The sequence below is a fragment of the Eumetopias jubatus genome, unplaced genomic scaffold, assembly GCF_037043125.1.
Source record: "Eumetopias jubatus isolate StellerSeaLion01/CBP00866 unplaced genomic scaffold, mEumJub1_p1.0 scaffold_17, whole genome shotgun sequence".
Lineage (NCBI taxonomy): Eukaryota > Metazoa > Chordata > Mammalia > Carnivora > Otariidae > Eumetopias > Eumetopias jubatus.
This window is the reverse complement of record NW_028274823.1, coordinates 40976559-40990179: the sequence shown is the minus strand read 5'-3', so window position 1 is coordinate 40990179 and position 13621 is coordinate 40976559. Positions and strand designations below refer to the sequence as shown.

The 13621-nt window shown below is 36.5% G+C and overlaps 1 protein-coding gene across 4 annotated transcripts in view; it reads right to left on the bottom strand.

Annotated features, from left to right (window-relative positions):
- Positions 1 to 1689: 1689 nt before the first annotated feature.
- PARG (poly(ADP-ribose) glycohydrolase) overlaps positions 1690 to 13621 on the bottom strand; it is a 124758-nt gene continuing 112826 nt past the window's right edge. For 3 of the 4 annotated variants that reach the window (XM_028098896.2, XM_028098895.2, XM_028098894.2), the window contains exons 17-18: positions 3484 to 3612; positions 1690 to 2787 (exon numbers count right to left, since the gene is read on the bottom strand). In XM_028098896.2, coding sequence (XP_027954697.2) covers positions 2633 to 2787; positions 3484 to 3612 — 284 coding nt within the window. In that variant the 3' untranslated portion in view covers positions 1690 to 2632. Of the gene's footprint in view, positions 2788 to 3008; positions 3105 to 3483; positions 3613 to 13621 lie in introns of those variants that run through there. The other variant, XM_088019850.1, reaches the window with a different exon arrangement.

The following is a 13621-nucleotide window of genomic DNA, read 5'->3' as shown; positions in this document are numbered from 1 at the left end:
GGTAGAGAAAAATAGTGTCAGAGCCTTTGTTCTATCAGGTCTCCTCCAGAGATGACAGAGTAAGTCTCCTTTCACAATGAACTTCTGGAGTATCAGATGGCATTCCCTAACCTCTGGGCATCTGTTAGCCCATTGGAAAAATGAGCTAAAATATGCGAAGCAACTAGTACAGTACCTAATATACAGTAGATGCTCCATAAATGTTTCCTGGTCAATTATAACAGTTGACATTTATTGAGCACCAACTATGTGCCAGACCCCATAAGCACTTCTTTATATACAGCATTTCCCAATAAGTGCTAATAGCCCGTTTTCTAGATGAGTTAAATAAGGCTCAGAAATTCAGTTTATTTAGAGATTTATCAAGGGATGTGGCTAGCATTTAAACCCAGTTTGTGTGATTTAAAATCTCATATCCTTTCCATTACTCCACATTGCTTCCTTTAACTGTTAAGGGCATCTGAGTGAGCTAGACAGAAAGTGTAAAGCAAGTGAGTTATATATTAACCACTTAAGAATTCTAAACTAAAATATTGTTTCATGCCTCAACAGATGAAAGAAGGGAAGGGTAAACAACTTGAAATGAAACAATAAACCCCTAATGGAATAAAAAGATGCTGTTGAATGTTTTAGAATAGACAAATGTTAATTAGACGTCTGATTTTTTCCTCTTTTTACAGAAGGCATTCATCCTGCCTCAAAAAATGGACATTATTTCTCTTTATGCTCCATCTGATTAAATTATCCCAATCCTGGAATATACTGGGACAAAGTAAGCAGGTTTTATTCTTGGAAAACCCTCAAAAGAGAAAGGCACTCAGATAGATGGCCTAGTCACTAAGCCTGTTTAGCACTAAGAGTTCAGTCTTAGATTCTATGTTCTGGAATATTAGGCTAGGTGGTCTTCTTACCTGGATTTAATGATTTCTCTACCACATGAACCATCCTATACTGTTCATGTAATGTTTTAAAGAACTGTTCACTTAGTCCTGGGGCTGGGTAAGAGGAAAAGATATGGAAACAGAAAAAAGAAATGAAATATAACCATGAATGCTTAACCAAAGCTCCGAATGGGTTGGGACGGAAAGAGAAGACTTTAGTATCAGTAGAAATGAAGCCAGACACCTTGGATTTAGGGAGATGATTAAAAATCTTAGTTACTATGGTAAAGAACTTTGTTAATGACAAGTGGCTGCCATCAGGTGCCAAATTCCATTAACCTCTCAATCTCTACACAAAAAAAGAACTGCAGACATTGGCCATGGTCCCATTTTTTCCTGCCAATACTGACACCAGGAGTTTGGACCATCTATCAAAATTTCTTATTACTAGGATTTAACCTCCAATAGCATTTTCTGATAGCTGATGATAAACTGGAGCTTCAGCAGCGAAGTATTATTTTAGAAATATGAATAAATGCTTCGTGATTAAACTTTACTCTCAATTAATGCAGAATCAGCTTTCATTTTAACCTCTGAAAGACATTATTGTTTATGTCTGATGCCAGTTTTAAATGGACACAATTGTAAATAAATGATTTTAAACAGAGCTCCTGATTAAACCTAAATCTAATCATTTTCCATAACTCCAGTTTTATTTGGATTTTATGTGCTTGCACACAGACACACTTAAAGAACATATATTTATATTTATAGATAAAATATAGATGATGTGGGAGTTTCTGACAAATAATTTGTTAATTAAAATTTATTAACTATATAACCTTTGAATACCAGAGAAACTTCAATATGTACAAATCAGCATGAGTTCCCAGTTCCTAAACTTTGGTTATATGAATACGCCTCAAGCACCATAGAACAAACAATAATTCTAATTTGAAAACAAAACAAAACAAAATCCCAAGAAATGAGAAATCCTGCAACTCTCTTGCATCTTTTCTTTTTTTTAAAAAACACCATTTGGGGAAACTCTTTTATTGTACATTTCCTTCCACCTTGGTCAGTTTCCAAAAACAGTATTAATAAAAATTGATCAGGGAAGAAGGGACCGAGAAACCATTATAGATCAAGGTGCTGTCTTAAAAGAACTGTATCTGGAAGTTATTCTGTCTGAAATACAAAATCGTTTTAACCTAGGAGATGTGCATTATGTAACATGTCTGAAAAAAATCCTCAACTCTTCGTTTTCAAAATACAAAACTCAAACAACACAATCATAACGAGAGTTGGAGGTGAAAGGCTTACAGGGAAATTTTTAGCAAACCCAGTTAAAAAGCTCTTTGTTTTCAACTTCTCCCCTGGCATCTGCTAGCTGCAGAGGCAATGTGCATAATATATAGGCATCAAAAAAGAGACCTGACAGGCTGAGCACAACCTTTCATGGGATTTCACAGGAAATCTGATGGGCAAAAGAAAGAAGAACCGAAGGATGAAGACTGAAATAGAAAAAAATGCAAACAAAATATATTTAAGCCTGTGTAAGTTAGGATGGAGGGGGCTTACATGTACAAACTGACAACTGCATGTGTGTGGAAGGGATTGCATCCTTGCCCACCAAACTGAATTATATACACATTCATATTAAGTTAAGTCAGTTCGTATATTACACCTGACAAGTCAAACAGGATGTTTCTGGTGAGAGGTGGAAGGAGGTTCTCTATTTACTCAGCTCCTCAGGCCCCAGTCCTTTGTCCTGGCTGGTTGGTGGTCTCTGCACAGGACTCAACAGCATGATATATGAATGGATAAAGCTTGATGTCTGGTCCAGGGGTGGAACAGTTTCTGCATTCTTCATTGTAATACCGGAGCAACAGCTTATATACTTCTCCTGGAGAGTAAAAGGCCAGATCAATACCTACATTAAGGTATGTAGATGGATAAAATTGCTAGGGAACACTCCAGAAATCTTAATCTAACTTAACATGTGCTCACTTTTGGCTTTTGAAAACAGAGCATGAATGGCATATTCCTGGAAGGCTTTCCTAATGTAAAGTTAAAAAAATTTTTAAGTACCTTAAAAACTACTTATTAGTTCATGATGACAACAGGTCACACATGGTACATCAGCCACGTACCATTTGGGGAGTTTGTGGCAACTTTATTTCTACATTCAGCTCCCAGGGTAGCAAGGCCTTTCAGGTCCAGCTGAAATACAGCAAATGAGCATGCTGTTATGTCTGACAAATGTGACTCAGTGAGGCCTCTTGGACTTGAACTTACCCTCCCTCCTATACTGTCCCTCTTTTAGTTTTCTATATGCATAAAAGTAAAAATGGGTATTAAACTCCAGCTTCTTAGCCTTACTTTAATAAGCTCACATACTCATTCAAGATAGCAGATGAAACTTTGTCAGAAAAAAGATTCTGCAGATGTTGCCCAACTAAGACTCTGTCCACCCTTCTCAAAGTCATGCTTTCATTTTTTCTTAACCACTGTGATCCATCCAGTTTAAACAAGTGTTTGTTTGTCCTGGATGGTGGACAATCTATCTAGATACCAAGTGTCAAGATTATTTCCTACTTACCAACAGTTAGTTTCCTTTCAGTAAGGAAAGTGTGCATGCTGTAAATGTCTCTCATCAATTCTGAGTCCCCAAAGGTGAAATAAACTACATCACGCTCAGCTACAGCAGCTGCCAATATCTGTATTAAGGCTGTAGCAAAAAGAGAAAAAAAATACAGCTATATTATGACACTTCCCATCAAGACACCTTTAGTTCTTTCAACCAGCTAAATTATAGCCGGTGTGCCATAGCCTTATCCTGGATTAAAGATTTATAAACCAAATATTCATGTTATTAGAAATGGCAAATACAGATGAGTATAAATCATCTAGTTGTGTGACTTTTCAGACATGCTCCAAGAATATCATTAAGCCACAGAATTCCACACAAGCACCTTTGTGGGAAAATAAAGGAAGGTACATCTGAGGCAGCACAGTCAAGGCAGTAAGGTGGTCTTTTCTTTCACTTATATTAATTTGGAACTAAACTTTTTGTTTGCTTGCTTGATTTGATTATTTTGTCTTATTACATAGTCACCAGTCTTTTGTATCACAGGAGTCTCTACGATTTCTCCTAAACAATGCACTTGGGAGGTTCTAACGCTCTCATTAGCCCTACAGCAAGCATTCTCAAAAAGGGTTAGAGAGCACAACCTTGGCCCTCCTATACTCCCACCTCCACCCAATCACTGCAGCAAGGAGTCAATGTTACTGAACACATCAAATAGTAACTCTGCTATGCTAGAATGGGAAAATTATTGAGAACCACTGTCCCCAGGAATCAAAGTTACAAATCACTGAGCCTGAAATATGTTTCCAAAAATTAAGTTCCTTTATAACCTTAATCTCAATGGACAAAGTTTATTTCATTTTTAAATTTTTTTGAGGACTTTATTATTTTAAATCCAGTGTATTTAACATATAGTGTACAATATAGTGATTCATCAGTTCCATATATTACTCAATGCTCATCAACATAGGTGTACTCTTAAATCCCCTTCACCCATTTCACCCATCCCCTCATCCACCTGCCCTCTGCTAACTCTGTTTGTTCTCTATAGTTAAGTGTCTGTTTGTTGGTTTGCCTTTCTTTTTTATCCCCTTGTTCATTTTGTTTCTTAAACTCCACATATGAGTGAAATCATATAGTATGTGTTTTTCTTGACTGGCTTATTTCGCTAGCATTATACTCTCCAGCTCTATCCATGTTGTTGCAAATGGCAAGATTTCATTCTTTTTTTATGGCTAATACACACACACACACACACACACACACACACACACACACACACATATGTGGAATATATATACATCTTTAGCCATTCATCTATCGTTGGATACATGGACTGCTTCCATAGTTTGGCTACTGTAAATAATGCTGATAAAAATAGAGGTGCATATACCCCTTTGAATTAGTGTTTTCGTAGTACGATTACTGGATTGTAGGGTAGTTCTATTTTTAATTTTTTGAGGAACCTCCATACTGTCTTCTACAGTGACTGCACCAGTTTTCATTCCCACCAACAATACAAGAGTGTTTCTTTTATTTCACATCTTCGCCAACACTTGTTTCTTGAGTTTTTGATTTTAGCCATTCTGATAGGTATAAGGTAATATCTCATTATGGTTTTGATTTGCATTTCCTTGATGAGGTTTATGTTGAACCTTTTTTAATATGTCTGTTGGCCATTTGTATGTCTTTGGAGAAAAGTCAATAGACAAATTTATTTTAAATAACAACAAAACTGAACATAGGTATAAACTGAACAAAACAACACAGGTATAATTCTTTCTAGTTACATATCTTTTACTTCGTAAAAAGGAAGGTGGGACTCAAACTAAAACATTATGGAGAATAACTTCAGTATAGTTTTGATTTTTGAGAGCATGTTAATACTCTACATATTCAAAAAATAAAATTAAAACAGTAAGAATGGGAATGGAGAGGAATCTACAGCTGAAAGCAAACAAAAACAAATTAGCCTAATTTTATTTCAAAAGAATAACATAACTACACTGAAGGGAAAAGAAAAAAGGAAAAGATGAAAGAAAAAAAGAACCCAAGTAACTTATGAACATAATATATGACTAATATACTGTCAGTCTTGGGCAAGGGGAAAAGAATTACAAAGAAATCCCCAATTCTTTTTACTAGGTTTGCTTATCATAGTAGTTCAGGCAAAGCAATTTTGAAACTATTTTTAAATATATTTCAGGATTGAGCAAATAAATAAAGGTGCTGATATTGTTGGGAGCTGGGGTCCTTACCATAGAAGAGGGGGCACAGCAACCTGGAATGGGGGAAGAGAAAAATAACTGGAATGGATTCAAATGGAAGGCACTAGTGTGTGCTCACAGACTTGTAAAATATGTACATTTCTGTGTGCGTGTGCATGTGTGTGTGCATTCTTAGTTTTGTCTGCTAATGTGCTTTAAAAGAAGACACCCCAGCGGCAGTGAGCACATCTAGTGCCCAGATCTCGGTCTTTAATACCATCCCCCCTTTAAAGGAGAATGATTTCTCAGGGAAATGCCTGATTCCACGGTTAGGATAGGATAGGTATGAGAAAAGCCCAGGATATTTTCTTATACCAGAAAGTAAAAAAAGTGCTCAGGATACAGTAGCCAGTTTGAAGGAGATCCCACTAGTCAAGTCTGGACAAGCTGGGCACCAAAATATTAAATACAGTAATAAATTAAAAACCACTGAAAAAATATGAATTCCTGAGTCCACACTGATAATATATAATAAATAGAGAAAAGGAAGGAGGGGCTCTTGCTCACAGGAGAAAGTCAAAGACTAAACGGAGGGTGAGACAGCACGGGATAATCCTCTTTTGCAACCATCATGGTAAAGACTGGATCAGGCAAAAATCACTAAAGGATGCCAAATCTAATGGAAATTTTATCTTAAAGTGTCTTCCCACAGATGGCTTATTAGCTACAAGGGAGGAAAAAACTATTTATACAGTGGAGAAATCAGACAACACCTTGACTGGGTAACATCACCAATGAGGTCAGATGGCCATCAAGTGCCTCTAGATACTATCACCTATTCAGTGCTCTAACAATGCATAACCTCAACCTAATTATGAGGAAACAGCAGACAAACTCAAGGAACACTGTATTCTTTAAATATGTCAATGTCATAAAAGATTAAAAAAAAAAAAAAGCTATGGAAATACTCCGAATTCAAAAGGAGGCTAAAAAACATGACAACTAAAGGCAATACCTGACCCTAGACCCTGTATTGGAGGGCAAGAAGGCTATAAACGGTTTTATTAGGCCACCTGACAAAACTGGAACATAGATGATAGAGTAGATAAAAATATTCTATCAATATACATTTATGAGTTTAATAATTATGTTTATATAAGAGAATATTTTATTCTTAGGAAACACACACTGAAGTATTTAGGAAAAGGGGCATAATGTATATAATTTAAGCTCAAATTGTTCAGAAAAATTGTGCATGTGTATTCATATATATACATGTCCACACATACACACACACACAGTTGTTTCTTTTTCCTTTTGTAACATTTTGTATATTTGAAACGATGTTCAAATAAAAAGTTTTTAAAAATTATGTAAGAAGAAAAACATATTTTAGTTGAACTAGTAAATTTGATAGTTGAGTATCTCCCAATCTGGGAAAGAATCTAAGACATTATAATACATGCGAGATTCTAAAATACCAAAGTATTACCTAATTTCCAAACCAGTATTTGAAACATGTGAGGTACCATGACTAGGCCTCATTAATCTTGCAGTGTTGAAAGTAATTAATCTCAAAATAGAGGTAAGTTTTAATTAAAACTGTTCAACCAACTTATACATACATTAAAGCTTCAGTACACTCAATTTTAAAAGGTTCCTAACTAACCTAACCTCTGAAACAAACAATACCTTATATGTTAAAAAAAAAAAAAGATAGTAAGAAGGGAAAAATGAAGAGGGGGGAAATCAGAGGGGAAGATGAACCATGAGGGACTATGGACTCTGAGAAACAAACTGAGGGTTCTAGAGGGGAGGGGGGTAGGCAGATGGGTTAGCCTGGTGATGGGTATTAAAGAGGGCACATACTGAATGGAGCACTGGGTGTTATATGCAAACAATGAATCATGGAATACTACATCAAAAACTAATGATGTAATATATGGTGATTAACATAAAATAAAATAAAAATTTAAAAATTTAAAAATTTAAAAAATTTTAAAAAATGGAAAAATGAATTGTCATTTTCCTCTACCAAGAAGTACCATTCCTTCAATGAAAATTTGGCTTTAAGTATTTCCTATTAAAAAAAGAGAAACCCAAAGAAAAGTCCTTTCCGTCTTATTTCCTCCTTATATACAGGAATACTAGATCACTGGTCACTTGCCACTTAGGAAAATGAGGTATGAATAAAAACATTCAAAATTTATCTCCCTATAGAATATATTTTAAGAATGCTTCACAGGCCATCTTGTTCCTATGGATGGGCTCTTAGATCTAAGCTTGACATAGATACCAAAAAGAGGCTGGATCGTAATAAGAGAAACCAATTCACATTACATTTTTTATTTCACATCCACTTCTATTTGTGTACACATTGCAACATAAGCATGTGTCAAACAGGTTGGGACTGAAGACAAGAGACCTGAGTTCAGTCCTCACCCATCTGCTAGTTCTCTAGATCTATGACTTTGGCCAAGTCACTTAACTCTCTTGCCTGCATTTTTCCCGGCTATGCTATGAAGGATCAGATGATTTCTCTTAAGACTATTTCAGAGTGTAGAATTCCATAATCCCTGCTATAATTTTTCTCCTTGCACTAGATATTAGACTATAAATACACAAGTGAAATTTTCAGAAATATAAATTAATCTTGACTCTACATATATCAGTAATCACTAACAAAAGATCATTTTAAACAGAACTGTCTTTAGACCTCACTATCTACAACATCCCCAAGACCTTTGCAAATCTAAAGAATTAAGTCTCAGGATTTAGGTGAATTCTCTTGCATCCCAAGTTAGATGAGAATAAATCACAAATCTAATAGGGTATGTGGAATGGGTCCAAGTATGATATAAAAGCATCAAATTCTAACTTCAAGCACAACTAGATGCCAAAATAATCACTTAAATTAACCTGCAGGGAGCTTGGTTTTAATTTTCTTTTTGGCATCAATGTTATGAAGAAAATTCATATAAATATAAATAACATCAAAAACAATTCACAGTGTCCTCTTGCAACAAATAAACCAAACCAAAAATGAGTAAAATGATGGATACTCATACCACAGGTGTGGTTTGAGGCCATCAGCATGTAATTTAAAAAGAACTGCTAACACCGAGTTCTTACAGCATGCTGAATGGTTCTAGCAGCTTAAAAGCACAAACTCAAGATTGACAAGAATTACCTCAGTTAATCCTTATAAAAACTGAATAAGGTAAATATTAGTATTATCTCCATTTTGAAAATAAGTCAATGTGGGCACCAAAAGGTTAAATAATTTGTCTAGGGTTACAAGCCAGAAAGCAGGGGAGCTGAGTGAGGTTTGAACCCTGGCAGTCTGACTCTAGGACATGCTCCCTCACTCACTATTCTGCAAAGCTATCATGCCAAGTCATTCTGCTCTACTCTAAGCAAACATACCTTATAGCCAGAAGAATTTTCTCAAGTTGTTTACATTATTTAAATGCATGCTGGCAAGAAGACCCAATAGTATAGACCTGAAAGTACTACTGATGCCCTTCTGATGAAACCTAAGGGGTTTTGTGAGCTTTTACACCCTGGTTATCCTAAAAGCTCAAGGCTTTTTGCTCACTCCTCTCAGCCAACTCTTATTCTGTAACTGGTCATGTCCTGTTTTTAATCAACACCACCTGCAGCTGCTCCCAAACCCCCATATTACTAAAGGCTCCATCTTTAATCCTTTCACCTGCTTTTTAAAAAATATATATATTTATTTATTTGAGAGAGAGAGAGTTGGAGGAAGGGTGGAGGGAATCTTCAAGCAGACTCCTCGCTGTGTGCAGAGCCTGATGCAGGGCTTGATCCCAGGACCCTGGGATCATGATCTGAGCTGAAGGCAGACACTTGACCAACTGAGCCACCCAGGCACCCCTCCAAAATTTTTTTAAATGAAGGAGTTCTCCTTCCCTCTAGGGTTACTCAATTACAGTACTATAAGCCTGGTACTATTTGGCGCCCAGCTCCTGCCATCTTATCCACATCTACCAATAATCTCCATTCAGGCTTAAGTGACTAGGTAGATTAGTGTCTCTTAAAACTAAACAATCTACTACAGAACTTTGCTGCAGTGTTGGTGAGTTGGAGGTAGGTGGTGGGAGAGGCCTGGGGATCTTTGTGGAACAGTTAACGCTAGAGTGGAGTCTTAAGGGAACACAGGGAATTAGCCAAATACTAACAGGCAATTTCAGAAAAATGGGCAAAACCCTAGATTAATGAAAGGCACACAGGTTTGTCGAATAAATTCGTTAAAGAGAAATTCATTGAGCATATTTTATTTGCAAATCACTTTTAGGTAGTGAAGGTAGGGAATGGAGATAGAAAAGAAAATACATAGGACTACAACATCAAGATACCTTCTAATTACAGTAAACTAGCAATGGCATAATTTTCGTAAGTCAGGTAACACAGCATGGAGAGGTATAAAAAATAAATACTGAAGGAAATGGAAGGAGGAATTGGCAAAAATATAAAAGAAAGACCTTTAGAGTACCACTCAATCCCTTCACAAAGCAAGCAGTAAAAATTAGAGGGATACAGGGTCTGGTTTAGTAAGTATAGAATCTAATAGACATAAAATAGTTCTACACCCTTCAGAGACTTCTCTTCATGTGCCAATATAGTATCTATATTGGCTGTTATTGGAAAACTAATTGGCTGTTAGGCCACCAAGAGAAGCTCAAAAAACTCCAAAAAGTAGAAATAATACTATCTACACTCTTTGATTATAATGTAATAAAATTTAGAAATAAAAGGTAAAATAAACCATTTTGTTATGCTTTTAAATTATCTCCTAAAAATCTCATGGGTGTCTGGTGGTACACTTAGGGCAAAAGCCCACTTCACAGTCTCTACTGAGATAGGATGAATAAAGCTGCAAAAAGAAGTTGCTTCCATCCTAACAATGAAAAAAGGCCAAGTAATCCAAAAACTCATAAATTTTTCCTGAGTCTACCAGCGAGTTGTGTTGTTGCAAGGCAACCAAAGTATGACAACCCCCTCCAAGAAGATAAGAAACACATAAACTATTATCTCTGCAAGAGCACAGGAGACAGAGGTGACCACCATACAAATGGGTAAGATAAATCAGCTAAATGGGGGGGCTGGGTGATAGACATTGGGGAGGGTATGTGCTATGGGGAGCACTGTGAATTGTGTAAGACTGATGAATCACAGACATGCACCTCTGAAACAAATAATACATTATATGTTAATGAAAAAAAAGAATAAATCAGCTAAAACTTTAATATAATTTTAAAAGCCAAGTGTAGACTTAGGGGGTTACTTTGGAATAAACAGCAGCCCCAGAAATAAAGGGAGTTCACATTCACTCAAAAGCTTTTTTCCATAGGCCTCCACTAGGTGCTCAGAAAGATGAGGGGCCAGGCAGGAGAATAGAGAAAGCCTATGTGGTAGCACAGGCATGCAGGAAATGACTGGCTGCTAGTGGGGGACAGGCACAAAGCCCCTCCCTCTTTCCCATGTCCCTTCTTTCCTACCCTCTGGCTCTTAAAGCCATTGCAGAAAGTTGTTAGTAAATGTCTGTTGAATGAATATATGAAAAATATTATCTTAACAGTTGTCAGCAGAATGTACAATGAAAACAGTTCAAAATTAAATTGTTGTAAATTTCAACACTCATGTACAGATAGGCAGCAAGCATATTAACAAATACTTTGCCTTATTGCTAATAAAAGAAACACAAGTTTAAGTTTAAATGCTCATGTTCTCTCTCCATGATTTTTTTTAACTATCCTTTCTTCCTTCTTTCTCTTGTAAGGTAGGGATAGCATCTGATGGTTCAAAGAGTCTTCCTGGTAGGTTTGGAAAGATCTAGGTACAGATAAAGTTGGCCAGTCAAAAAAAGTTAATATTGGCCCTGTCTTTATCTACTCCCAAAGAGTTTTAGTTTTCCAAACTTGTATTATCTAATGATACTCCAAATTGGACCATAGCCTCTTGATTCTTTCCTGTTTATCTGCTTTAACTCCCTAATACTGGGTCATTAGCAAGTATCTTTTTCTTGGTACTGTCTTCTCTAGGAGATTCGCCTAGGATTTATTTTTTTTAAGATTTTATTTATTTATTTGACAGAGACAGTGAGAGCACAAGCAGGGGGAACAGTAGAGGGTGAGGGAGAAGCAGACTCCCCGCCAAGCAGAGAACCCTATGCGGGGCTTGATCCCAGGATCCCAGGACCATGACCTGAGCTGAAGGCAGATGCTTAACCATCTGAGCCACCCAGGCGCCCCTCACCTAGGATTTAAATGCCTCCTTGCTCATATCTATGTGACCAATGAGAAGGTGAGCTTCTAAAAGAGGGGCTTATACTGTCCTGATGGCTAACTTTTTTTTAAAAATGTTTTTTTTTTTAAAGATTTTATTTACTTGACAGAGAGAGACAGCGAGAGCAGGAACACAAGCAGGGGGAGTGGGAGAGGGAGAAGCAGGCTTCCCGCGGAGCAGGGAGCCTGATGCGGGGCTCGATCCCAGGACCCTGGGATCAGGACCTGAGCCGAAGGCAGACGCTTAACGACTGAGCCACCCAGGCGCCCCTAACTTTTTTTTAAATTGAGATATAACTGACATATAAAATTATTTTAGTTTTCAGGTATACAATATAATGATTCAATATCTGTAAATATTGAGAAATGATCACCAGAAAAAGTATAGTTAATAGCCATCATAGTTACAAAATACAAATCAGTTACAAAATACCCACACAGTTACAAAAATTTTTTTCTTGTGATGAGAACTTTTAAGATCTACTCTTTTAGCAACTTTCCAATATGCAATGCAGTTATTAACTATAGTCACCATGTTATACATTATATGTTATACATTACATCCCCATTATTTATTCATTTTATAACTGGAAGTTTGTACATTCTGACCCCCTTCACCCATTTCACCCACCCCCACACCCCACCTCTAGAAACCTGTTCTCTATGAGCTAGGTTTTTTTTTTTAATAACATACCACACGTAAGTGAGATATACAGTATTTGCCTTTCCCTGCCTCACTCATTTCACTTAGCATAAAAATGCCCTCAAGGTCTACCCATGTTGTCAGAAAATTTTTTGATAAGACTCTTTGTTATAAAAACAATATATGCTTACAATAGAAAAATACAAATTAAAAAAGTCATCTGTATCACTCACCTAGAGACAACCATAATTAATCTTTGCACATAAATGGATAAACACAGAAAGTCTCAAATTTGTGTGATATTTTATATTAGTAATTTAATTTTTTTAAAAGATTTTATTTATTCATTTGAGACACAGAGATACAGAGAGAGAGAGAGAGAGAGAGAGAGAGAGAGAGAGAGAGAGAGAGAGCATGAGCAGGGGGAGAGGGAGAAGCAGGCTCCCCACTGAGCCAGGAGCCTGATGTGGGGCTTGATCGCAGGACCCTGGGATCATGACCTGAGCCGAGGGCAGAAGCTTAACCATCTGAGCCACCCAGGTGCCCCTTAATAATTTAATTTTTAAAATGGTTTATCATGCATATACTATGCATTTCCCCCCATTTGGCAGTATTCCAAAAACATGCTTCCATATCAGCGGTTGTATTTCTGCAATAGTTATAATGTCTGCATAGTATTTCATTACATAGATGTACCACAATATCTTTCTTTTCAAAATCAGTATTAGTAAATAATTTCCCACTAAAGGATAAGTAACTATCTCAATTTTTTTAATGATTATTCAAATTAATGAAGAGGAGGGAGCTGTCAAAAAGTCACTCTAAAGTTTAAGTCTCAATAATTGACAATTGAGAAAATGAACTAGATAATGAACATCTTTGAATACTATGCTTGATAATCACCAGGGGAAACAAAACTATAATCTGAGAAAAAGATTTTTATGCCGTAAGGAAAAGAAAGGAAACGAACACATTTACAATGCTTCTCAAAT